Source organism: Podarcis filfolensis (genome assembly GCF_964270895.1).
Source record: "Podarcis filfolensis genome assembly, chromosome: 17".
Taxonomy (NCBI): domain Eukaryota; kingdom Metazoa; phylum Chordata; class Lepidosauria; order Squamata; family Lacertidae; genus Podarcis; species Podarcis filfolensis.
The window spans coordinates 1458088-1483036 of record NC_139621.1 but is presented as its reverse complement, the minus strand read 5'-3'; the positions used below and the strand labels follow the sequence as shown (position 1 = coordinate 1483036).

Sequence of the window (24949 nt, the reverse complement as noted above, 5' to 3'; positions counted from 1 at the left end):
GTGACCTGGTATGGCTCTCCACTCGCCACCTCCACCCCTCTTGACCTTCGCGGAAGCTGGATGCCCGTTTCACCGGCCCGTTTCCCATCGTGGACCAGGTCTCGTCTGTGGCATTCCGTCTCTGGTTGCCCGCAACCCTGAAGGTTCACCCGGTCTTCCACAGGTCCCTTCTGAGTCCAGTGGCCCCACCCGACGAGTTCCACCCGAACCGTCCCCGACCGCAGCCAGTTTTGGTTCAGGTGGAGCCTGAGTACGAGGTGGAACGCATTCTGGACTCCCGATACCGCAGGGGAAAGCTACAGTATCTCATAGACTGGAAGGGGTATGGACCGGAGGACCGTTCCTGGGAACCAGCAGCCAACGTCCACACGCCTGCCTGCCTCCGAGATTTCCATGCGGCGTACCCCAGCAAGCCGGGTCCAGACCCTCGATCGAGGGGGGGGCCTGGTAGGGGGGATGGTGTGATGGCCTGGGAATCCGATTCAGAGGCTGAACCGGAGGAATCCCAGCCTGCACAGGAGTCCCCGCCTCCAGGGCCGGCTGAACTGGGGCAGGGCCTTGATTCTGAAGCGCCTGCACCTGTGCTGGATCCTCAGGAGCAGGCACCAGGTGAATCCACTCTGGCTCCAGAGGTGGTTGAGGACTCAGTGCCTACAGGTGAGTCTCCCCCTGGGCCCAGTAACCCTTCAGCCTCTCCTGAACTGCAGAGGCTCAGGGCAGAGAGGCGAAGGGAACTGGTTTCTCCCAGGAGGAGTGCTTGCCTTAAGGCCAGGAGAGGCGGGTCTCCTGGGGGCCGGGGCCGCCCCTGGCCTTAGAGAAGATAAAGGCCAGTCAGCCCGGTCCCAGGTTGCGGGAGTAACGTCATTGATGAGCTGTTTCGGCCAGCATCCAGTCCTGTTTCCCCCAGAGTTCCTGTCCTTGCCCGGCTTCCCGCCGTGGACCCCGCTTCGCCCGAGGACTGTCAGCTGACCCTCAACTCAGGTCCTGGACCTCGCCCCACGGTAACCTCCCCCCTGGACCAGCACAATAATCTTTAATTACAGTATTTACAACGGGTCATTAGCACATCATTATCATCCATCAGAGTCACTCAGTTCAGATCTCTGCTGAGGCCTGCATTTGCGCCTCCAACAGCTCATAAAATAACAAAGTTTCCCACCTCCTTTCAGCCCTCCTCTTTTCCACATGCCTCGCAAGAGCCCCCAATTCTGAGCTCGAGCTTAACCCTTGCGTTTCCTGTGAACGTCCCGGCTCCCTAGCCCTTCCTGCCTCCTGCTCTCGGCTTATTCCAATCACTCTCTCCTCGTTATCTCCCTCCCCCTCAGGCACCTCGTCCACTTCTTCTGCTCCCAGGCTCCCCCCTCCCTCTGGGGAACCTGAAACCCCTGGTTCGTCCCTGACATTCTGTGTATTCCCAATGAAGGGGATTTTATTACCGTATTTTTCGCCCTATAGGACGCACTTTTTCCCCTCCAAAAATGAAGGGGAAATGTGTGTGCATCCTATGGGGCGAATGCAGGCTTTCGCTGAAGCCTGGAGAGCGAGAGGCGTCGGTGCGCACCGACACCTCTCGCTCTCCAGGCTCCAGGAAGCTATCCGCAAGCCTTGCACGCCCGGGGGGAGTTCCCCCAGGCGCGCAAGGCTTGCGGACACCTTTCGGAGGACGCCCTTCGGAGGACGCCCCGTGCTTCGCGCAGGTGTCCGCAAGCCTTGCGCGCCCAGGGGGAGATCCCCCAGGCGCGCAAGGCTTGCGGACACCTTTCGGAGGACGCCCTTCGGAGGACGCCCCGTGCTTCGCGCAGATGTCCGCAAGCCTTGCGCGCCCGGGGGAACTCCCCCCGGGTGCGCACGGCTTGCGGGCGGCAGCCAGCAGCCTGCAGCGCGGAGCACGGGGCGCCCTTCAGAGGACGCCCCGCGCTTTGCGCAGGTGTCGGCGAGCCTTGCGCACCGGAAGGAACTCCCCCTGGGCGTGCAAGGCTTGCGGGTGGCAGCCTGCAGCGCGGAGCACGGGGCGCCCTCTGGAGGACGCCCCGTGCTTCACGCAGGTGTCCACAAGCCTTGCGCGCCCGGGGGAACTCCCCCCGGGTGCGCACGGCTTGCGGGCGGCAGCCGGCAGCGCGGAGCACGGGGCGCCCTTCAGAGGACGCCCCGCGCTTCGCGCAGGTGTCGGCGAGCCTTGCGCACCGGAAGGAACTCCCCCTGGGCGCACAAGGCTTGCGGGTGGCAGCCTGCAGCGCGGAGCACGGGGCACCCTCCGGAGGACGCCCCATGCTTCGCGCAGGTGTCCGCAGCCTGCCTCCATGTCTTCTTTCATCCTCTCTTGCTCCCTCTTATTTTGACTTGTAGTTTCTTGGAAGATTCCTCCAAATATGAAGTTTTGGCCTTTAATGTCTGCACTGTTTTTCCAATTCTAATGTTTTATGTGACAAATCTTTAATTTCTGTTATACAGTGGTACTTAATTCATTCCAGAGGTCCGTTCTTAACCCGAAACTGTTCTTAACCTGAAGCACCACTTTAGCTAATGGGGCCTCCCGCTGCCTTTGTGCCGCCGGAGCACGATTTCTGTTCTCATCCTGAAGCAAAGTTCTTAACCCGAGGTACTATTTCTGGTTTAGCGGAGTCTGTAACCTGAAGCGTATGTAAGCTGAGGCACCACTGTAAATTTGCAACTGCTGAGGTTTTCTGTTCCAGTCTCTGTATACCTCTTTTCATTTTCCCCCTAATTTCTAATAAAATTGCCATCAGGTCTGACTTTGTTTACCTTTCTGCGATTGAACCTTTACTCTGACCTAGAGAAGTTGTTGGGCCTGAAGGTGGCTTTTTTGCTGTGTTAGCCATAAAGTTATGAGTTGAATTATTAAAGTTCAAAATACAAAACTTATCATCATCATCATCATTGTCTTAAATTTTCAATTTCCATAAAATAAGAATCAGGACTTGTGATTTCCTCAAAATTCCAACAGATGGTTCTGTTGCTCCTCTCCTGGGAAGGTGCTTAATGAAAAATAACAAACGTAAAACAAACAAACAAAACAAATCCCCGGTAATTATTTTTCCCACCAGTGTCGCTGTATTTTTTGTCTCAACTATTGCTCTTTCTGATGTTTGGTTTTCTGTTTCCTGAACAATTCCAAACTTGAACTTCAGGGTATTATTCTAAGCAATGGGGCAATAATCTTTGCACGAGCATGCTGATAATAGGGCAAGTGTAAGAGAACATGGTCTATAGCAGAGGTTTTCAACCTTTTTGAGTCCACAGTTCTCTTGACCAACTACTCTTTCTGTGGCACCCCTATGGGGCTCAGGAGCCCAGTTATGTCCCCTCCCTTCTCTCCCCCCGCCTGCAAAGCTGGCATGGAGTAAAATCTGCAGGGGCTGACAAAAGAATAAACAAATACCCGCTAATAGTCTTTTTAATAAGCATTCCAGTACATGAACTGAACTAAAAACGTGCATCAAGGAAATACTGGATGCATTATTTTTAGACTTTATAAGTACTCTGTCAGGAACGTCCTACACACGAGTAGGCATCCAACAGAGACACATCCCCGACTGGCATGTTCTCTCCCTCCTGGTCCATCTTTCGGGAGCTTCAAAAGCTTTCTAGAGCCCAAACATCACAGCGACTGATATCAAGAAGTATCAGCACACTTCAGGATTCTGCAGAGTACTGGCAGTTTGCGTGACAGACTCAGCAGCACAGCATTTTGGCTAAACTACTTTATTTACCCCCTTCATGGATCACTGCCTTGCCGTGGCGAAGGGGCTTGAATAACTCAGAGAAGCTATGAACTATGTCAAGCAGGGCACCCAAGATGAACAGGTCATAGTGGAGAGTTTTGACCAAACGTGATCCACCTGGAGGAGGAACCGGCAAGCCACTCCAGTATCCCTGCCAAGAAAACTCCATGGACAAAGCCAACAGGTATATAAAAGTTATGACGCTGGAAGATGAGCCCCTCAGGTCGGAAGGTGTCCAACATGCTACTGGGGAAGAGCGGAGGACAAGTACAAGTAGATCCAGAGCTGATGAAGCGGCTGGGCCAAAGCCGAAAGGGCGCTCAGTTGCGGATATGCCTGGAAGCGAAAGGAAAGTCCAATGCTGTAAAGAAAAATATTGCATAGGAACCTGGAATGTAAGAACCATGAACCTGGGTAAGTTGGATGTGGTCAAAAATGAGATGGCAAGAATAAATATTGACATCCTGGGCATCAGTGAACTAAAATGGACGGGAATGGGCGAATTCAGTTCGGATGACTATCATATCTATTACTGTGGGCAAGAAAACCGTAAAAGAAATGGAGTGGCCCTCATAGTCAACAAAAGAGTGGCGATAGCTGTACTGGGATGCAATCTCAAAAATGATAGAATGATCTCAATACGAATCCAAGGCAGACCTTTTAACATCAAAATAATCCAAGTTTATGCACCAACTACTGGTGCTGAAGAAACTGAAATTGACCAATTCTATGAAGACTTACAAGACCTTATAGAAGTGACACCAAAGAAGGATGTTCTTCTCATTATAGGGGATGGGAATGCTAAAGTAGGGAATCAAGAGATAAAAGGAACAACTGGCAAGTTTGGCCTTGGAGATCAAAATGAAGCAGGGCAAAGGCTAATAGAGTTCTGTCAAGAGAACAAGCTGGTCATCACAAACACGCTTTTCCAACAACACAAGAGACGACTCTACACATGGACATCACCAGATGGGCAACATCGAAATCAGATTGATTATATTCTCTGCAGCCAAAGATGGAGAAGCTCTATACAGTCAGCAAAAACAAGACCTGGAGCTGACTGTGGCTCAGATCATCAGCTTCTTATAGCAAAATTCAAGCTTAAATTGAAGAAAGTAGGAAAAACCACTAGGCCGGTAAGATACAATCGAAACCAAATCCCTTATGAATACACAGTGGAAGTGAGGAACAGGTTTAAGGATTTAGATTTGCTGGACAGAGTGCCTGAAGAACTATGTGTGGAGGCTCGCAACATTATACAGGAGGCAGCAACTAAAACCATCCCAATGAAAAAGAAATGCAAGAAACCAAAGTGGCTGTCCAACGAGGCCTTACAAATAGCGGGGGAGAGAAGGCAAGCAAAATGCGAGGGAGATAGTGAAAGATACAGGAAATTGAATGCAGATTTCTAAAGAATAGCAAGGAGAGACAAGAAGGCCTTCTTAAATGAGCAATGCAAAGAAATAGAGGAAAACAACAGAATGGGAAGAACCAGAGATCTGTTCAAGAAAACCGGAAATATGAAAGGAACATTTCGTACAAAGATTACCATAATAAAGGACAAAAGTGGTAAGGACCTAACAGAAGCAGAAGACATCAAGAAGAGGTGGCAAGAATACACAGAGGAATTATACCAGAAAGATATGGCTGTCTCGTACACCCCAGGTAGTGTGGCTGCTGACCTTGGGCCAGACATCCTGGAGAGTGAAGTCAAATGGGCCTTAGAAAGCACTGCAAATAACAAGGCCAGTGGAAGTGATGATATTCCAGCTGAACTATTTAAAATTTTAAAAGATGATGCTGTTAAGGTGCTACACTCAATATGCCAGCAAGTTTGGAAAACTCAGCAGTGGCCAGAGGATTGGAGAAGATCAGTCTACATCCCAATCCCAAAGAAAGGCAGTGCCAAAGAATGCTCCAACTACCGCACAATTGCACTCATTTCACACGCTAGCAAGGTTATGCTTAAAATTCTACAAGGCTTAAGCAGTATGTGGACCGAGAACTCCCAGAAGTGCAAGTTGGATTTAGAAGAGGCAGAGGAACTAGAGACCAAATTGCAAACATGTGCTGGATTATGGAGAAAGCTAGAGAGTTCCAGAAAGACATCTACTTCTGCTTCATTGACTATGCAAAAGCCTTTGACTGTGTCGACCACAGCAAACTATGGCAAGTTCTTAAAGAAATGGGAGTGCCTGATCACCTCATCTGTCTCCTGAGAAATCTCTATGTGGGACAAGAAGCTACAGTTAGAACTGGATATGGAACAACTGATTGGTTCAAAATTGGGAAAGGAGTACGGCAAGGCTGTATATTGTCTCCCTGCTTATTTAACTTATATGCAGAATTCATCATGCGAAAGGCTGGGCTGGATGAATCCCAAGCCGGAATTAAGATTGCCGGAAGAAATATCAACAATCTCAGATATGCAGATGACACAACCTTGATGGCAGAAAGTGAGGAGGAATTAAAGAACCTTTTACAGTGGTGCCTCGCAAGACGAAATTAATCCGTTCCGCGAAGCACGGCTATTAGCGGCTTAGCGGCTATTAACGGCTTAGCGGCTTTAAGAAAAAGGAAACAAACTCGCAAGAACTTGCAAGACGTTTCGTCTTGCGAAGCAAGCCCATAGGGAAATTCGTCTTGCGGAACGACTAAAAAAACGGAAAACTCTTTCGTCTTGCGCGTTTTTCGTCTTGCGAGGTACCACTGTATTGAGGGTGAAAGAGGGGAGCACAAAATATGGTCTGAAGCTCAACATCAAAAAAACGAAGATCATGGCCACTGGGCCCATCACCTCCTGGCAAATGGAAGGGGAAGAAATGGAGGCAGTAAGAGATTTTACCTTCTAGGGCTCCGTGATCACTGCAGATAGTGACAGCAGTCACGAAATTAAAAGACGCCTGCTACTTGGGAGAAAGGCGATGGCAAACCTAGACAGCATATTAAAAAGCAGAGACATCACCTTGCCAACAAAGGTCCATATAGTTAAAGCCATGGTTTTCCCAGTAGTAATGTATAGAAGTGAGAGCTGGACCATAAAGAAGGCTGATCGTCGAAGAATTGATGCTTTTGAATTATGGTGCTGGAGGAGACTCTTGAGAGTCCCATGGACTGCAAGAAGATCAAACCTATCCATTCTTAAGGAAATCAGCCCTGAGTGCTCACTGGAAGGACAGATCGTGAAGCTGAGGCTCCAATACTTTGGCCACCTCATGAGAAGAGAAGACTCCCTGGAAAAGACCCTGATGTTGGGAAAGATGGAGGGCACAAGGAGAAGGGGACGACAGAGGATGAGATGGTTGGATGGTGTTCTTGAAGCTACCAGCATGAGTTTGATCAAACTGCGGGAGGCAGTGGAGGACAAAAGTGCCTGGAGTGCTCTGGTCCATGGGGTCACGAAGAGTCGGATACGACTAAACAACTAAACAACAACAACAACTTTATTTACATGTAATACACTCGGAGCATTCTGACTCAGCTCCTTCCTCTTTCTCATCAGACAGCAAAGAGAAAGAGACAAAGGATAATAGTTCCACATCACAGAACACAGTAATACAAACATCCTGTCTCCATCACTTCCCACTATGTGGAATGAAAACATACACTGTCATGTGAGAAAAACAATCCCATGACTGCAAGCACAGGGCAAGAATCCTAACACTCTCTGGCAAGTTTGCCAAACTGCAAAAGGACTTAAACTGGACATTGGGGAAGGTAAAGAGAAGAAAGCAGGACGTGGACTTTGTGGATTGATTGATATTAAGAAACATTTTTCTTTCTCTTGCTCCTTTTCATCTTCTGAACCAAAAGAGGCAGGCACTGCAAGGGTGGAGTTAAAAAAACAATATTTAATATTGGGAATTGTCTGAAAATATTTTTAGAACTATCTAAAAAATGAAGTTTTTTTTGAGACTGACAGAAGCTGGAAGTGGTTTTGAAGCAAGGTAGCGTTTTTCTTTTCTCTTTTAAAGAAGGGGACGACAGAGGACAAGATGGTGGGACAGTGCTCTCAAAGCTACAAACATGAGTCTGACCAAACTGCGGGAGGCAGTGGAAGACAGGAGTGCCTGGCGTGCTCTGGTCCAGGGGGCCACGAAGAGTCGGACACGACTAAACAACAACATATTTTTGCTTTATAATCTCCTGCTTTTAAAGTTTGTATGTTTGAATCAGACAGCCTGGTGGATTATTCTAAATATGGATTAACGGCTTTTTGAAGAATCTGAAGAAAGGAGGGAGACTTGGTTGGTTAAAAGATTTTAAATTTCCCAAAAGTGGATAATAGGAGGGCTTTTCAAGAGGTTGAAGAAAACAAACGATAAATACTGTGGATTGATACTGTTTTATAACTCTTTAAAATTTGTGTTTTTAGCTGAAGAAAAAAACGGGACTTTTAAAACTTCTGTCTGAGTAAAAGGTTGAATTGCTAGAACTTTCTATATCCTATAAAACCTTATGACTGTCAGGGTAAAAGAGGAAACAGAAAAACCGAACAACAGAATGATAGTAGGCACAAAAAATACAGCGACACGGTGGGGTGGGAAAATAATTACAGGGGATTTTTTATTTCTTTTTAAAAAAAGTTTGTTATTTTTCCTGAGGCGCCTTCCCGGGAGAGGAGCCGCAGGGCCAGAGAGAGGCGCCTCACCCCGCACAGGGCCGGGGCTGCTCCGGGGCATTGTGGTGCCCGCCGCGGAAGGAGCGCGGAGAGAAGAGGGGCAGCAGGGCCGGGGGGGGGATCCCCCCGGGGATCTGCTGCCGAGGCTCGGGCCCCGGGGGCCGCATCGCCAGAGCCACCGGCCGCGGAACAGCGAGTGCAGCCTCGGCGCCGCCCGCGGAAGACGGGGCTGGGGAGGCGTCCCTCGGGCAGGAGCGCCAGGGCCGAGCGCCTGCATTTCCCGCCCGCCCCGGCTCCGAAAACCCGCTCCGGGCTCCGGCCTTTCAGTTCCCCGCTGCAGAGATGCATCTGCCGCACGCAGACAGATAGAAAGGAGAATGGTACCTCCCACCCGCCTCGCGCGCCTCTTCCGCTCCCCCCCATTTGGTTCCTCCCTCTCGGTGAGTGGCGGCCGGCGAAGTCCCGCCCCTTCCTCCCCGACTCCGGATGGTCTGCCCGGGTCCCGCTCCGCCCCCTCCCTCCCTCCCGGCGCGCGCGCGCGAATCCGTCTCCGCCCTCCCCGCCCGCCCGCCCGCCCGCCTTGCTGCCGCCTCGCTGCCCCGATGCCCGCCCGGGCCGCCCCGCTGACCCCGGAGGAGCTGCGCCGGCGGTGAGTGCGGGTCCCCTCGCGGGGGGGGGGGGAGGCGCTTCCCCGCCCCACCGGGGGGTCCCCAGCCCCTTTCCCGAGGGGGCGCCTTCTCCCGCCGAGGCCGGGGCTCCCTCAGCGCCCCCCCCCGCGTCCTCCCGGCCAAGGAGCCTTCCAAGGAAAGTTTCCCGAAAGGAGGACTCTGGTCTCCTGAGGGGGCGGCCGGAGGGAGCCTCGCCTGCGCGGAGGCCCGCATGACTGGGGGGGGCGAGTTCTCCCCCTCCGGGAATTGCAGCGCTTTCCCTTTTAATGCATAATTGGAGGGGTGCTCCGAGACCTGCAGTGCTGTGGCTGTCAAATCACAACTCGAAGGGGGTTCAGCTGTCGGGAAATGTCCCCAAGGAATTGATTGTCAACTTTCCGCTCCCTCCGCCCCATCCCTTCTGAAGGGGCTGGTGCCCCAACTTTTCTTCGTAAAAAAATAGGGTTCTAGGGAATGAAGGTGACTAATTCTCTGCTAGGATTTTCCAAAAGCAGCGACGATGTGAGGAGGAAGAGGAGTCACTTTTCCTGCAGCCAACCTGCCTTTCCTTGGGGTGCAGAGGGGAGAACCAGCAGAGAAGCCGAAAGCAGCCCTTCAGTTTTCTGGGGGCTCACTGGCCCCCCTTCTCTCCCTGTGCCCCCCTTGGCACCTGCGACAGGAAATGGAGGAGCGTTTCTAGTGGAAAGCCTGGCTTGGCGGGAATGTGCCTGTGTCTCTTGAGGGGAAGGGTTAAGCGGAAGCCCGGGCAAACGCCATGGTGGGTTGGCGTCATTGGCAGCCACGAGCTTGCAATGGCTGCTTGGTTCTCCACTTTCTAATGCCCGCTGCATTTCAGTGGAGCCCTTCCCTCCGCTCCCCTTGGGAGGTGTTTTTTGGGTGCCCCCCCCCCCGGTCTAATCTCGCCTACCTGTCATTCCACATAGTAGTAGCTGTCTATTTCCCTAATCTGTTCAAAACAATTTCCTTTGTCGAAGTGCCTCTGCTTGCTGCTTCTGAAACTGATATCTGTGCTCTGCTGCCAAAACAGGTTGGGTCTTGGATGGGAGGTAGGCACTGCCCTCTCTTGCCCCATTGGGATTTCCTCCTAGCCTCTCACCTAGAGGATGCCAGTTGCTTCTTTACACTGAAGTAACGCTGCACACCTTTACTGTTTCTCAACTTATTGAGCTTTTGATCTTATTTCTGAAATTGTTGGTAGCAAATATTTATCAACATCATTGTTTCTGTATTCTGTTTTCTAACTTTCACTTTTCTCTCTCAGATGGAAAATAGGCATGTAATCCTTGTTCTATAGGGTGCTGTTGTAGCTCAGGGTCTGTCATGTCTCTGTGTTCCTGCTCTCAGAGCCAACCTAGATGGTCCTTTGGGCCCGATTGCAAAATGGAATCTGGAAAGTAAACAAGCTAGCCTTTGCACAGCCATGCAGACCGAAAGAAGGAAATGGTTATTTCTCATTTCTTTCCTTTTTTCAGCCTGCTTTCCACCTTGAAGGCTCTAGTATGTGCATTTTGCCCACCATTACAGCTGTGAATGGTTGTGAGGCTGTAGCTTGTGCTGCATGGTGCATCTGTTTGCTTATCTACTTCCTGAGTCTCCCTCTCAGAGCAGTGCAGGCGGGCAGCAACTGCTTCTCTGCTGTTGTCTGGAGTCAACAGTCTGGGAGGAACTCGCTTGCCTTTCCCTTATGAGAGCCAGTGGTGGCTCTAAACTTCAGCTCTGGGATTTTCCTAAACTATTTTCCCCCTTTCCGCATTTTTCGATTCTGCCCTCAATGGGAACATACCATTCTTGGAAGAGGAGGGGCTGATGGTAGACTCTTGTCCAACACAGCAACATGTTCTCAAACAAAACCTCTTCAGTTTCCATTATTTTCCATCTCTGTGTTGCCTTGCACACAAGTTTGGTCTATGGTGCTTTCGTTTGGAAGGGAGCTTCCGAGTGAAGGATTCTGGGCCAGCAGCTCAGCCTAAGTGCTCTGCCTGTAAGTTCTATTCTAACAGTTCAGACTTCTGTTTCTCTTTGGCAAGGGGTTGTGGGTAGGTGGCATTTCTTAGGATTCTGAATTTGGCCCAGTAGATTTGCATTGTTGACCTTAAGCAAGTTATACATTCAGCACTTTTAGTCAGAGTTAGGCAGTTTGTTGAGCACGTCTGATAATGGCAAATTTGAGGAAAAAATAATTCAGATTTGGCAGCTTCTCTCAAGAGTCTTCAAAGAGATTCTTCCCCAAGGAGAGAAGGCATTGGAAGTACTTGCATTTTAGCAGCAAGACTTCTTGCCTAACAGGCTTCCATTTCCATTTTGCGCCAGGAATGGACGACTCCCTTGACATTGCAGGGAGAAGCAGATAAAGATAATGAGAATGGTGGGGGTTAAACCATTCTCAGAATTCCTTGGTGGGCTTGAGAGGAACGGGCTCTCATCCGCTGTTTGCCCTGAGGTCTGGCACTCACTCCCCCATGGAGTGTGAGAACAGGCAAAGGCACTGGGTGCAGAAGCACTTTGTCTGCTGCAACACCCCGGACTCCTTTTCTGGAAATAGAGGTCACCTCATTAATTGATTTTTAAATTGGCTTTAAAATAATGGGGGGTGGGTTGCTGGAAAAATATGCAATGATAAACTGTGGGACATTCAGCTGCATGAACTGAAATAAGATTTTATTTGGTGCGAGAGACAGAGGGAAGCCCATGGTTTGCTTATTCTAAGCTTCTTTTTATATTTATGATTCGGCAACCCTCTCTAGAATGCAAGATGAAAAAATATTTACAAGTGAGGAAGGGAGAAATTTGAGTATTATTGAGATTAATTAGCAAGAATGAAGACTGTGTGTGACTTGAAAAGAAGAAAGGAGGGGGAGGGGAAGCTCAAGTATGCTGGAAACATAAGAGTCGTTCCCCCCACCTCCACTTAAAACATCGAAAAAGGAAGAAGAGACTGAGATTTGTTTGTGCTTCTGACAGAATGTAATTTAAGATAAAGGATAATTGGCCATAAATCTCAGCTGAAAGGAAGAAAGGAAACAGGGCTGTGGGAGTGGTGTTGCAGAGATACTGAGAGTTGCAAAGGAAAATCTCCAGCACATTCGAAAATAGCCCACTTGCCTAGGCTGAAGAAAAACAAAGGTAAAGGACCTCTGGACAGTTAATTCCAGTCAAAGGCGACTGGGTATCTATTTATCTACTTGCACTGGTGTGCTTTTGAACTGCTAGGTTGGCAGGAGCTGGGACAGAGCAACGGGAGCTCACCCCGGATTCAAACCGCAGATCTTCTGATCGGCAAGCCCAAGAGGTTCAGTTAGCAGGCTGTTGTCTGTTCTGAGACACTGAGGCAAGGGATGGAGAGATAAGTCCTTTGAGAGACTTTTGAGACGCAGTTCTGCCTCAAGTCATGATGGGAGGCAGCATCAGCTGGAAAGTGAAAGAGACAACACCATATATGGTCAAAAGGAATCTCCATGGACATAACAGTTTTTCACATGCAGGACAGAACAAAGATAATACAGTGGATGCTCGGGTTGTGAACGTGATCCATGCGGGAAGCGTGTTTGCAACCCACAGCGTTCACAACACGCAGTGCTGCGCATGTGCACACGCGGGTTGTAATTCGGAACTTATGCACAAAGCGCAATTTAGCACTTCTGCACATGTGCAACTACCGAAACCCAGAAGTAAACCATTCCGGTACTTCCGGGTTTCGGCCAGTCCGTAACCCGAAGAAACGCAACCTGAAGCATCTGTAACCCAAGGTATGACTGTAGTTTGAATTCCTCACTTGAAGTTTTATAAATTTATATAATATAACAACACGAATGGAAATCATTAATTATGCAGCTGTTGATTAAAAGATTATTATTATAACTGAAATATAACTGAAATTAATGAGATTATGAAACACAGTGACGTAAGATCGGAACTGCATCCAATCCATCATGCGGGAGCCATTTTAACTAAAATGTATTAATTGAAAGTTGATTGGCATTTGTATAATTGTATTAATTGGGAATTAATTGATATTGTTATAATTTGGCTATTATTGAGGGAATATTGGAAAACTAATAAAAATTATTTACAAAAAGACTTCTTGCCTAACAGAGATTTCTTCCCTACAGTTCACTAAGTTGTAAAACAAGAATGTAGACTAGTGCGCTAAGGATGTGTTATATGCTAGGGTAGTGGTGGCTGGCCACTTTGGATTTGTAGGATAAGTAAAAAGAGACATGGGGAAAATATCAAAATTGGATGCAAAGTTGGAGTGGGGGGGGGGGGACTTGCATGTGGCGGCACTCCCTTGGCCTCAGGGAATGTCACAATGGAACAGGAATTAAATGTGCAAAGTGCAAGCAAATGGCGCCCTTTTTGCCTTGGCTTGTGTCCTGGGGCAAAGTGTGTCAGCAGCTCTTTGTTTTTGGTTGAGGGGGTGGTTCCCTGGTACGCATCCAAAGAGAAACATTTTGCCTCAATGGAGTTAAGGAATTAGTCAGTTTCTGAAAAATTTGGTCCTGTTCTTACAGGCATGTGTGTCTGTACACATCAGGAAATGACAGAAAGTGCAGAAGAGGGTCTCCAGAGTTGCTTTCTGGAACATATTGGTGCCTGTATGTAGCTGGGGCCTCTGTTTAATCATGTGCTTTGAGGGAAAACTTTCATATGTCATTTTGTAGATTTCTGGCTTCCAGCTGGAAATGTTTGACTCTTGAGAAGAGGACACATAGATTTTGGGGGAAGTGGAATTCAAAGCCTAAGGTCTCTATGTGAATCCACAAATACAGATACATCAGTATAGGAAGGGGGTGACCAGAGGGAAGCAGGTTTTCTATGTGCATTGCAGGGGGTTGGACTAGATCATCCTCGTGGTCCCTTCCAACTCTATAATTCTACGATTCATCTCTCCCTTGGCCTTCATCAGTGGAACCCATTCCTTCCCTCCAACCCAAATTGGCATGTCAGCAACCCCACTGCTGCTTCCCTCTGGGTAGGCAGCTGTGGGTCTAGGTTAGGGGTAGCCAACATGGTGACATTTGGATATTGTTGGATTTCAACTTCCATCAGCCCCAGCAAGCCTGGCCATTGGTCAGGGATGAATGGGAGTTGTAGTCAAACAATGTCCTGCAGGACATGCTGGCTGGCTTGCCCTGGTCTAGGTGCTGCCTCTGAAGGGCTGAGCTTGGCTTTGGCTCTCTCCCCCCCACCCCAGCCAACTCTTCCTGGGAAATTAGGGAAGCATTCCACAGATCTGAAATAATCCTTGCCAGCCAGCTAGAACATGCTCTCAGTTTGTGGGTCTGTGAAGGGGTGGGCAGTAGCATGGATTTCCTCCCTAAATTGAGCACTCTAGACCCCCACCCCAGCTATTCTAAGGGATAATCTTTCTATATAGGTTTCTACCCCACTCAATTCCAATTCTTCCCTCAGAATGGTTTTGTTGGATTGCCATCTTAGTGAATATGGCAAATAAAGCAACAACAAAACAAATAACAGCATGGAATGCTAAGGCATGCTTGACTTCTTCCCGGGTTCTTTGTCCTTCCTGGGCTTGGATGACCAAATTCTCGTGTCAGCTGAGGGAGACATCCATTTTCTCACTCTGTGGAAATGTATTGATTTCTCTTTCTCGAGGTGAGGCTTCCTGAGCAGTGCTGGTGGGGAGAACCAACCAAGTGATGCCAGCCCAGCCACAGCCATTAACAGGGCTAGAATAAGGGAGATGGAAGTAACATTTTATTCTTTCAGCCAACTTAGGTATCTCCTTATTCTCTGCAGTAAGCCAGGTGGCTCTTGGGTACTATTGACAGATGACATGGTGCAGATAAAAGAATCTGAGACATCTGGAGGGGTCAGGTTCTCCATTTCTGCCAATAAACCCCGCTTCCCCCTGAGTCCTATTGCCCAGGCATGAGGGCAGCAGGGAGACGTGTGTTGGTGTCCCACATACTGATGCCAAGCCCCTCTTTCCCCCTTCCCTACCCCAGTGTCATCCAGGAGGTGAAATACCACCTGTCTCAGCCCTCTGAAGCTCCCTTGTAAGAGGCTGTTTCCTAATGAGGAACTGTGCTTGTTTTTGTTTGTTTTTTAAACAGGCTGAAAGATCTAGAAAGGGATGAAGATGGTCTTGGTGAAAGAGTGAGTGCATGAGTGTCCCCCTCCCCCTTTTAATGGAGAGTCATGCCAGTGCCTCCTTGCAGCCACCCCCTGAGAAGGTGTGAGCTGCCAGTTTAATATGCTGTCTGTCTGCCTCTCTGTCTGTCTTTAGGAATGCGTTAAGGAAAAACTGAGTCTGATGCATGGCTTCTTGCAAGCCGATGTTCAGAATCAACTGAAAGACCTGGAGACCAAGTTTCACAAAGAGGAGCTTTCAGAGGTAGGTAATTATAGGGATGGGTCAGTTCCTCCTGTTCCATTCAGATACTGTTCTGTGGGTTTGACTGTGCCTGCCTTCCCAGTTGGATGGGGATGATTTCTAAAATGAGAAAGGTTCTCCAGTTTGCTGCAGTTATCAACTCATTTATTTCTTTTTTTCAGGTGGGGAGATAATGACTTCATTCACTCTTGATCTAGCTAGCAGTGGGGAACAAATATATATATGTATATGTATATTTATGTATTTATTTGTGTGTGTGTGTGTGTGTGTTTACACACACACACATATATTCTGCTGGGCAGATCAGATGGTTTGTGGGGTAACGTGGCAGCAAAAGACTTGTCTTTCGGTGCCACACTTCCCTGCAGACCACCTGATGCACCTGGCAGCAAAATAATAATAATAATAATAATAATAATAATAATAATAATAATAATAATATTGATTGATTTTATTGATTGCTTGCTGCTGTAGGGCGAATTAGGTGGTCTATGGGGTAGCATGGCAGCAAAATTAAAATGGCACCTAGACGTTTTGTTTTGGCGTCTAGAACACAAGTCCCAGGAGCCACATGGTTCCTAGCTTTATATAAATTGGTTTTTTTTTATCTAAGGCAGATTGTAAATTCCATAGATTGCTCTAGATTGCGCTAAATTGTATGACTCTGCATTAGCATCATAACTAGGATGATAACTCCACGGTATTCTGTTGAGACAATTGCCAAAACAATAGATTTCTGCCTGTCTTTTTCTATACATATTCAAGGACACTGAGCCAGATCATTGCATTGTAGGCTAAGGGCTATTTCACACAGAGTTTGAAACTCCCATTATTCTCGGCGCATTTTGTGACTGGTAATTTCATTAGCTCGAGCAGTTTCTGAGCTCTGGGTGCAGTACTGCGCCTAAGATTTCAGATTAAAACTGCAGAGTGGAAGGAAAGGAGGACCTTTTCTGCCTCCCCACTTCTAGCTACTATCTGAAGCCTGGAGAAGAGACCCTCTTAAGAATATCAGGGCGGTGGGCAGGGGAAGCATGGCTTTGTTTTTTGAAATCTTCAGATGAGAACTAGACAATGTGAAACATGAATATGAGATTTTAGCTGCAGTTCATTCATTTTCAGCCTTGTATTCTTGTTAAAAAAAGTGTGCCTAGGCATTCAATTGTTGCACCCATAACCTAGGTTTAAGGTGCCATTTAGCTCCCAGCCTTCGTATCTGTTTCTAACACTGATTTCATACTCTGGCCTGGCATGTAGACTCTATAGTGTTGTGCTGTAAGAATAAGTGTGTGTGGGGGTATTATTATTAAATTTTGTATACCACCCTACATCTATAGATCTCGGGGTGGTTGGCAGCATACTTATCATGCTATTGCATGTCAAAAATATTGTGTGAGTGAAAGGATATATGTGTAGATTTGACTGTGATTTATATCTTGGCCAGGCAGTTCATCTGCTGTAAAGGAGCATGGACAGATTGTCCACTGTGTTCCACAGCTGGGCGATAATCCGATTTATTGTCTGAAACCGGTATGGCATTCACATTGCACTATCGGTTTCAGACATTTTGAGCTGCCGATACGTCTTGGCTCCCCATCCACCATGTATTGGCAGCTCAAATTGCCTTCACTGGAGCTGGCAGGTTGCGTCTTTCCTCTTTTGCTCCCGGAAGAAAGACGCAGCAGGTGGAACCAGGATCTCAGAATTTCTTATCTCCCCCCTCCTCCTCTGCAAAGTCCATTGATGTGCCCAGAATATGTGCACTGCACTCAGCCTGTTCCTCTTTCCCTTTGCTGCAGGAACTGTACCTGGCCAAAGTCAAAACCTTGCTCCACCAAGAACTTGCTTTGGAGAATGGAGATAGCCTGGAGCTTGGCCAGAAGCCCAACGGCTGCACAGAGAATGGTGCCTATGGCAGTGATGAAGAGCCCGAGAGAAGAAGCAGCAAGGGAGAAGAGGACAGCACCATGGAGGTGGAGGAGGCAGCATCGTCTTGCTCCTCCACACCATTGGCCTCACCCTCTGTGCCCAAAGCCCGCAGGGGTAGGAAGAGCAAGTCCAACAGTGAGAACAGAAGTACGTCATTTAGAGACTTGCTTTAACATGGCTCTTGGGAGTCTCCACTACTTTGACTCTGGATACATAGCATAAATGGCAGGAAAGCCAAAGCCTTCTGGAAATTGAGGGTGTTTCTCTCCCCACTCCCACTTACTATTTAGGTTTCAAATAAATGAGGGCAGATGTGGCAAAGTTACTTCTGTAGACTTGTTTGCCAGAGGTTGGCCTTTGACTAGTTTTATTAGTGGAGCATTGCAGGTTCTCATTTACATTCAGCCTGGACAAATGAGCCATCTGCAGGATCTGCTCCTAGCTCCTATTCATGAATTGGCTTGCTGTCTCCTTGCATACAGGTAGATTTTCATTCTGCTTTAAGAGCGTGAACCCTTTTTTTAAAAAAGGAAAATAGGAAGTGATGACGACAATGATGATTTTGAGAATGCAAATTCTGTTTCAAAATTCAACAAGCCTGATAATGAACATTTTGAGTCCCTTCCCTTTTTATTTTTCTTTCCCTTTGGTGAAAGCATCAGGGTCCTGTGACATCTGGAGGGCACTGTGTTGGGGAAGGCTGCTGCAGATAGTAAAGGCAAGCTCTTTGTAAGGAATATATGCAAGCAAGTCTGTCCTTCAAGTCTGTTTCAGATTAAGATTCTGCAGTTGGTAATAGAAGATGGGCTTGGCTGGGGGGGGGGCGGGGAATCTAATCTGCCTTAAGCACTTTGAAAGCAGCAGAAACCTTTTATGTATGGTAACTGCAACTGATTCTATTTTTTAAATTAATCTGCAGAATCCCCAAGCAGTTCAAGGATCACCCGTAGTTCTGGCAAGCAACCAACCATAGTAGCTATGTTTTCCAAAGGGTGAGTAGGCTGTGTGTAAACCTGGTGTGACTGTTCTTTTGTGGGTTTTTCTTAAAGATTCTTTTGCTTATTTGACTCTCATCCCCCATACTGCTGCCACCTTTTACTCTGATTGCCTCATCACCACTTACATCAAGGCGGTTAACATTGAGCACTGAACGGTACAGGTGTTCATGTGAGACATGGAGCAGCCAGGTGACCTGGGGAAAGAAACATCAGGCAAGTGGACCTCTGTTGGAGATCAAGAATAAGAGTGCAAGAAGATCAAGTACAGTCGTACCTCGGAAGTTGAACAGAATCCGTTCTGGAAGTCCGTTCGACTTCCAAAACATTTGGAAACCAAGGCGTGGCTTCCGATTGGCTGCAGGTAGCCGCGTCGTATATTTGGGTTCCAAAAGAACATTCACTAACTGGAACACTCACTTTTGGGTTTGTGGTGTTCGGTAGCCAAAAGGTTCGACTTGCAAGGTGTTCAACTTCCGAGGTAGGACTGTATATAAAGAGGAGTGGAAAAATTTTGTGGAATATTTGGAAAATAACTGTAAAGCAAGTGAAAATGTAAGCAGCATTAAGGTAAATTCAATAGTATAACACACAGTAGAGAGAGATAATTGCCGGGGGGGGGGGGGATGGACAACGATGACTAAAATGGATTTTTTTGGTTCTTAGAATATGCAGAAAATATGGGAAAATTTAAAGAACCATGGAAGGGGAAGGAGGGAAGTTGATGAATGTACGGCTACAATGGTGGATATTTAATGATGGAAATGTATATTTGATCATTTTCAATAAAAATCAATTAAAAGAATTAAATTAAAATGTCACATTTCCATGGCTATCCAATTCATGCTGCGTTATCTGAACATGGTTTGTAAAGTTAAAACCCATTTATTTTTTCTTAGCTTTCCACCTTCATTAATAAGCACAGTGAACATCTTGTCAAAATAACGTTACCTAAATTAATTCCTTTTTGCAATAGATCCAATAAACGCAAATCTGAGGAAGTGAATGGAGACCTGAAACAAGAAATTAGTGTAGAAAATGAGGAGGAGGAAGAGGAGGAGCAGCAGCCTGGAGAGAAGGTAAATGCTGATTGCTTTACTAGTTTACTCCACCACCACCAGAATGCTTGAAATGTATGCATGAAACTTCTGAATTCTCACTTGCATTTGGAATTTTGGATTTAATATTGCTGTTTCACCCTGGAGTGGGGATAAATTATGGGCCCTTGAAAAGCCTTTACCAGCTTGGTGCCCTCCAGATGTTTGGCACTGCTGTTCCTGTCAGCCTGATGGGAGCACCTGGAGGCTTCCGGGTGGTGAAGGCTGCCCTAGAAGGTTAATACTTCACACCTAATTTTAAAGAAAGAGAAAATGTTTCTTTCTTCTCAATACCATCTTCCTTTTTGCTCTCAAGGAACAAGATGAGAAAAGAATCAAAATAGAAGCCAAAGAAGGGTAAGTGACTGGGCGCATGAGATCTCATCAGCTTTCTCTGCATGTATGTTTGCTAGCAAGAAATGTAACCATTTTCATCAATGGATACAAAAAGCAACACTCTCTTTTTGTTTTTGGGAACATACTTATATATTATTTATATAATTTATATACTTATATAATATTTATTCCCCACCAATCTAGCTGGGTTTCTAGCAGCACACATAAAAACATAGTAAAGCATCAAACATTAAAAACTTCCAGATACAGGGCTGCCTTCAGATGTTGCTTGGTTCTTTATCTCCTTGACATTTGATGGGAGGGTATTCCACAGGGCGGGTGCCACTGCTGAGAAGGCCCTCTGCCTGGTTCCTGGTAGCTTCACTTCTTGCAGTGAGGGAACCACCAGAAGGCCCTCGGAGCTGGACCTCAGTGTCCAGGCTGAATGATGGTGGTGGACACGTTCCTTCAGGTATACATGACCAAGGCCGTTTAGGGCTATAAAGGTCAGCACCAACATTTTGAATTGTGCTCGGAAATGTATTGGGAGCCAGTGAATATTCTTTAAGACTGGTGTTATATGGTCCCGGCGGCCACTCCCAGTCACCAGTCTACATGCCGCATTCTGAATTAGTTGTAGTTTCTAAGTCACCTTCAAAGGTAGTCCCATGTAGAGCGCATGTCAATAAGCAGGAGATAGCCAGAGCATGCACCACTCTGGTGAGACAGTCTGTGGGCAGGTAGGGTCTCAGCTGGTGTACCAGATGGAGCTGGTAGATATTACTCTGGACACAGAATTGATCTGCACTTCCATGGACAGCTATGAGTCCAAAATGACTCCCAGGCTGCTCACCTACTCCTTCAGGGCCACAGTTGCCCCATTCAGGACCAGGGAGTCCCCCACACCCATCTGGCCCGTCCCCCAGAAACAGTACTTCTAGTCAGGATTCAACCTCAATCGGTTAGCTGCCAACCATCCTCCAACTGCCTCCAGACACTCACAGGATATTCACTGCCTTCACTGGTTTCAGTTTAAAGGAGAGGTAAACTACAAGAAAGAAGATTCCACCTAAACATTAGGAAGAACTTCCTGACAGTAAGAGCTGTTTGACAGTGGAATTTGCTGCCAAGGAGTGTGGTGGAGTCTCCTCCTTTGGGGGTTTTTAAGCAGAGGCTTGACAACCATATGTCAGGAGTGCTCTGATGGTGTTTCCTGCTTGGCAGGGGGTTGGACTCGATGGCCCTTGTGGTCTCTTCCAACTCTATGATTCTATGATTCTGGGTATCAACAGCATACTGGTGAAAACTCAGCCCAAACCCCCTGATAATCTCCCCCAGCGGCTTCATATAGATGTTGAAAAGCATGGGGGAGAGGACAGAACCCTGAGGCACCCCACAAGTGAGAGCCCAGGGGTCTGAACACTCATTCCCCAACCAATTTCTGGACACAGTTCCAAAGGAAGGAGCCGGACCACTGTATAACAGTGCTCCCAGCTCCTTTAGTCAGTCCAGAAGGAGGTCATGATTGATGCTATCAAAAGCCGCTGAGAGATCCAGCAGAACTAGGAAACAGCTTTCACCTATGTCCCTAGCCCACCAGAGATCATCAACCAGCGCGACCAAGGCAGTTTCAGTCCCATGATGAGGCCTGAACCCCGATTGGAAGGGATCCAAATGGTCCACATCCTCCAGGCATGTCTGGAGTTGTTCAGCGACCACATGATCAGTCACCTTGCCCAATAATGGATGGTTTGAGACTGGGCAATAGTTAGCCATATTGGCCAGGTCCAAATATCTACCTACCTATGGCCCTCCCTCAATCCAGTTTCCAAAAATCTAGAGCAATTTACCTGAGGAGACTAGGACAGTTTGCTGTTTACAGACTAGGGGTGATGGAGCCAAACTTAAGTCATGCTTAGAGAAGACCCATCAAAATCAATGGCACTTGACCAGGCACAGGCAACCTTGGCCCTTCAGATGTTTTGGGACTACAGTTCCCATCATCCCCGACCACTGGTCCTGTTAGCTAGGGATCATGGGAGTTGTAGTCCCAAAAAATCTGGCGGTCTGAGGTTGCCTATGCCTGCACTTGACCATGACATTATTTCAGTGGGTTTGACAGAGTCTAAATCCAACACTCAAGCCACTGGTGGTGTGGGAGACCAGGGTTGAAATTTCCACTCAGCCATGATATTTTCTGGCTGCTCTTGGGCCAGTTACAGTCTCTTAGCCTAACCTACCTCACATGGTTGTGAGGATAAAATGCAGAGGGATGAGAACCACACATGCTACCTTCAGCTCTTTGGAAGAAAGGGGGGATATAAATGTAGTAATTGTAGTAGTATAGTGATGATGATGATGATGATAAATAGATTTCCTGAGGGTCACATGCCAGTGTTGGGTGTGGCAAGAGTTAAAAGCAAGGAGTTCGCCCCTTCTCTCCCCCCCCCCCCATTGAGCAGCTGGAAGGGAAACGGGTTGTTCTTGCTGGAGGCTCAAACTGATTTCTTGCAGGAAGCTTTTGAAATTGGCCTGAGAGCTGCTGGCTGCTCACCCACCTCTGCCAAGAGCAGTGCCAGCTGCAAATAAAAGGTGCAGTGGGAGCAGTGATAGTTCATGTTCTTTTTAGCTCTGGCTGTCTGGTCTGAAGAAAAAGCAACCCTGTTGCACTCCTAAAAATGAAAAGAAAAAAAAAGCCCTGTAAATGTTGCCTCTGGCATGAGGAGAGAAATGAAGTATCTCCATATTTTGGAGAGTGGCTGCAGTGGGTGTTTGGATTACACAAAGCCACTCCTCCTTGGCTAGCTTCAAACATCTGTACAGATGTACTAGTTAGCTCTGTGATGGGAAGAAAGGAGAAATTTGCATGTAGGAGGTGCAGGGGAGAGAATCGGCTCCTTCCCTGAATCTGGTCCTCTCTAGATGTTTTGGACTACAGCTCCTGTCAGGCCCAGTCAGCATGGCCAAATCTCGGATGTTGGGGTTGTAGCCTAAATTATCTAGAGGGCCTCAGACTGATTACCCTACAGAAAAACCATTGTTTAGAGATCAGGAACATCAGGAATCCTAACCAGGTCAGAAGCACTTTGTTTTCATTCCTTAGGCTAAATAAAGAAACACAGAATATTGAAATGGAGCAGTCAGTCTCTGCCCTGTTCATGCATTGATGGAAGTGAGAGTAGAGGGTATAAAATGGCTCCCCAGAATACACAGTTTCTTTAAGCTGAAAGTGTCTTTGTACAGTGGTACCTCAGGTTACATACGCTTCAGGTTACACACTCCGCTAACCCAGAAATAGTGCTTCAGGTTAAGAACTTTGCTTCGGGATGAGAACAGAAATCGTGCTCCAGTGGCGCAGCGGGAGGCCCCATTAGCTAAAGTGATGCTTCAGGTTAAGAACGGACCTCTGGAACGAATTAAGTACTTACCCCGAGGTACCACTATATATGAAAGCATTTTACTGCATGGACTTATCAAAGTCTCTGTATCCAGTGACTTAAACAACAGTATTCTTGTAATAGCTTATATTACCCAACTTGTTGCACTGTGTGAGGGTTTTGTTTTGTTTTTTGCCCAGGTCTGAAATAAAAGAAGAAGCAAACCAGGTTAAAACTGTGCCACCTGTTAAGGTCAGTAAGTGTTGGTTTGTTTTGTATCTGGTTGGAATACTAGGCATTTGTGGTGTGCACATTCACACACTCCGCCCTGGAATGACTGGAACATCAGCAGTTCAAGAAGATACTATTTTTTCTGATTTTCAGGACAGGCATTTAATGCCTCTGTCAGGTGGAACTTTGGGTGGCTTCAGATATACCACATCAGCATTGCTCTGATACCATATCTTGGCCTTGGTTTACTGTCTTTAAGAACAGAAAAATAGTGAATGAAAGTGGCATAACTTTGTGTGTTTTGTTCTTAAAAATGAGTCAGAAAAGCAGCTAAGCATTTGGAAGGGCTCCATAAATGATGGCCAGTACAGTGGAATGGAATGTAAGGACTGATGAAATCCTGCCTCCCCCTTTCAGCTAGATTTAGCCAACTATGAGTGAGCAATCCCTGCATTTTCTAGAAATGCCACTTATGTGCATGAAACCTGTTGGGTATCCTTTCTGGCTAGGTACCAGTGACCCAGAGCAGTACAGTAACAGCTTTTACACCAGGGATGGGGAACTCTCTTGCCCTGCAGATGGTGATGGACTCAAAGTCTCATTATCACTGACCACACTGTCTGATGGGAGTTGGAGTCTAACTACATCTGGAGAGATGCAGGTTCCCTGACCCTGTTATCATCCTTACCCAGCCTGGTTCCCTTCAGATGTTTTGGGCTCCCGTTTCCCATCAGCTCAGCTGGCATGGCCAGTGATCAGGAATGATGGGAATTGGAGTTCAGCAACATCTGGAGGGAACCTGTTTTTAATATGATTTTTGTAAGTGGACCTATAAATGTTTTACTTTGAAATGGTAGGGTCTAATGTCACTTAAGTAACAAATTCCCAGAGTTATTCAGCCACATCACAAGCTTATTGGCAGCACCATTTTTAGATCCTGGTTACCTGAATTCACCACCTTGCATTTTCTCCTTATATCTTTCTCTTCCAGACCACTCCTCCCAAGTGTGTTGAATGCAGGCAATACCTAGATGACCCTGATCTCAAGTTCTTCCAAGGAGATCCTGATGATGCCGTAAGCCCATCCTTTGCAGATGAACAAAAATAATTCTATCTTGCTGGTATATGTCTAGAATAAAATTTTGTATCTTCCTAGCTGGATGAACCCGAGATGCTGACCGATGAGCGCTTGTCCATCTTTGATGCCAACGAAGATGGGTTTGAGAGTTACGATGACCTGCCTCAGCACAAAGTGACTTCCTTCAGGTGAGGCCTTGTGCTGACTTGCCATAAAGCAGGGCTGGTTAACTTGTGGTCCTCCAGTTGTTACTGTTGGACACTGGCTCCCACCAACCCTAGCCAGCATGACTAGTGGTCAGGGCTGATGGGAGTTGTAGTCCAGCAGCAGTGGGAGCATGCCACATTAGCAAGCATCACTGTAAAGCCTAGGTAATTGAATCTCAGGGTGGGACAAGTATGGAGGGAGTCATGAATACTGGAAATTTGCTGCCTGAAGGACTGCCCCTCCCTCCATCTCTGAGACTCCAAGCAGGAATCTGCAGTAGCAGCAGTTGGAGGAAGGATCTGCTAAGCT

At 47.3% G+C, this 24949-nt stretch overlaps 1 protein-coding gene and 1 long non-coding RNA gene across 3 annotated transcripts in view; one reads left to right on the top strand and one right to left on the bottom strand.

Annotated features, from left to right (window-relative positions):
* Positions 1-2720: 2720 nt before the first annotated feature.
* Positions 2721-8729, bottom strand: LOC310752296. The gene is made up of 2 exons (XR_014542900.1): positions 7177-8729; positions 2721-3713 (listed from the first exon to the last, which is right to left on the bottom strand). It is a non-coding gene; the product is annotated as an uncharacterized lncRNA (long non-coding RNA).
* A 98-nt stretch (positions 8730-8827) lies between these two features.
* DNMT1 (DNA methyltransferase 1) overlaps positions 8828-24949 on the top strand; it is a 48685-nt gene continuing 32563 nt past the window's right edge. The window contains exons 1-10 of one of the 2 annotated variants that reach the window (XM_083592089.1): positions 8828-9013; positions 15110-15152; positions 15283-15390; positions 17190-17466; positions 18239-18311; positions 19291-19393; positions 19728-19768; positions 23325-23376; positions 24347-24430; positions 24512-24621. In XM_083592089.1, the coding sequence (XP_083448215.1) occupies positions 8967-9013; positions 15110-15152; positions 15283-15390; positions 17190-17466; positions 18239-18311; positions 19291-19393; positions 19728-19768; positions 23325-23376; positions 24347-24430; positions 24512-24621 (938 nt within the window). In that variant the 5' untranslated portion in view covers positions 8828-8966. The remainder of the gene's footprint in view (positions 9014-15109; positions 15153-15282; positions 15391-17189; positions 17467-18238; positions 18312-19290; positions 19394-19727; positions 19769-23324; positions 23377-24346; positions 24431-24511; positions 24622-24949) is intronic. The other variant, XM_083592090.1, reaches the window with a different exon arrangement.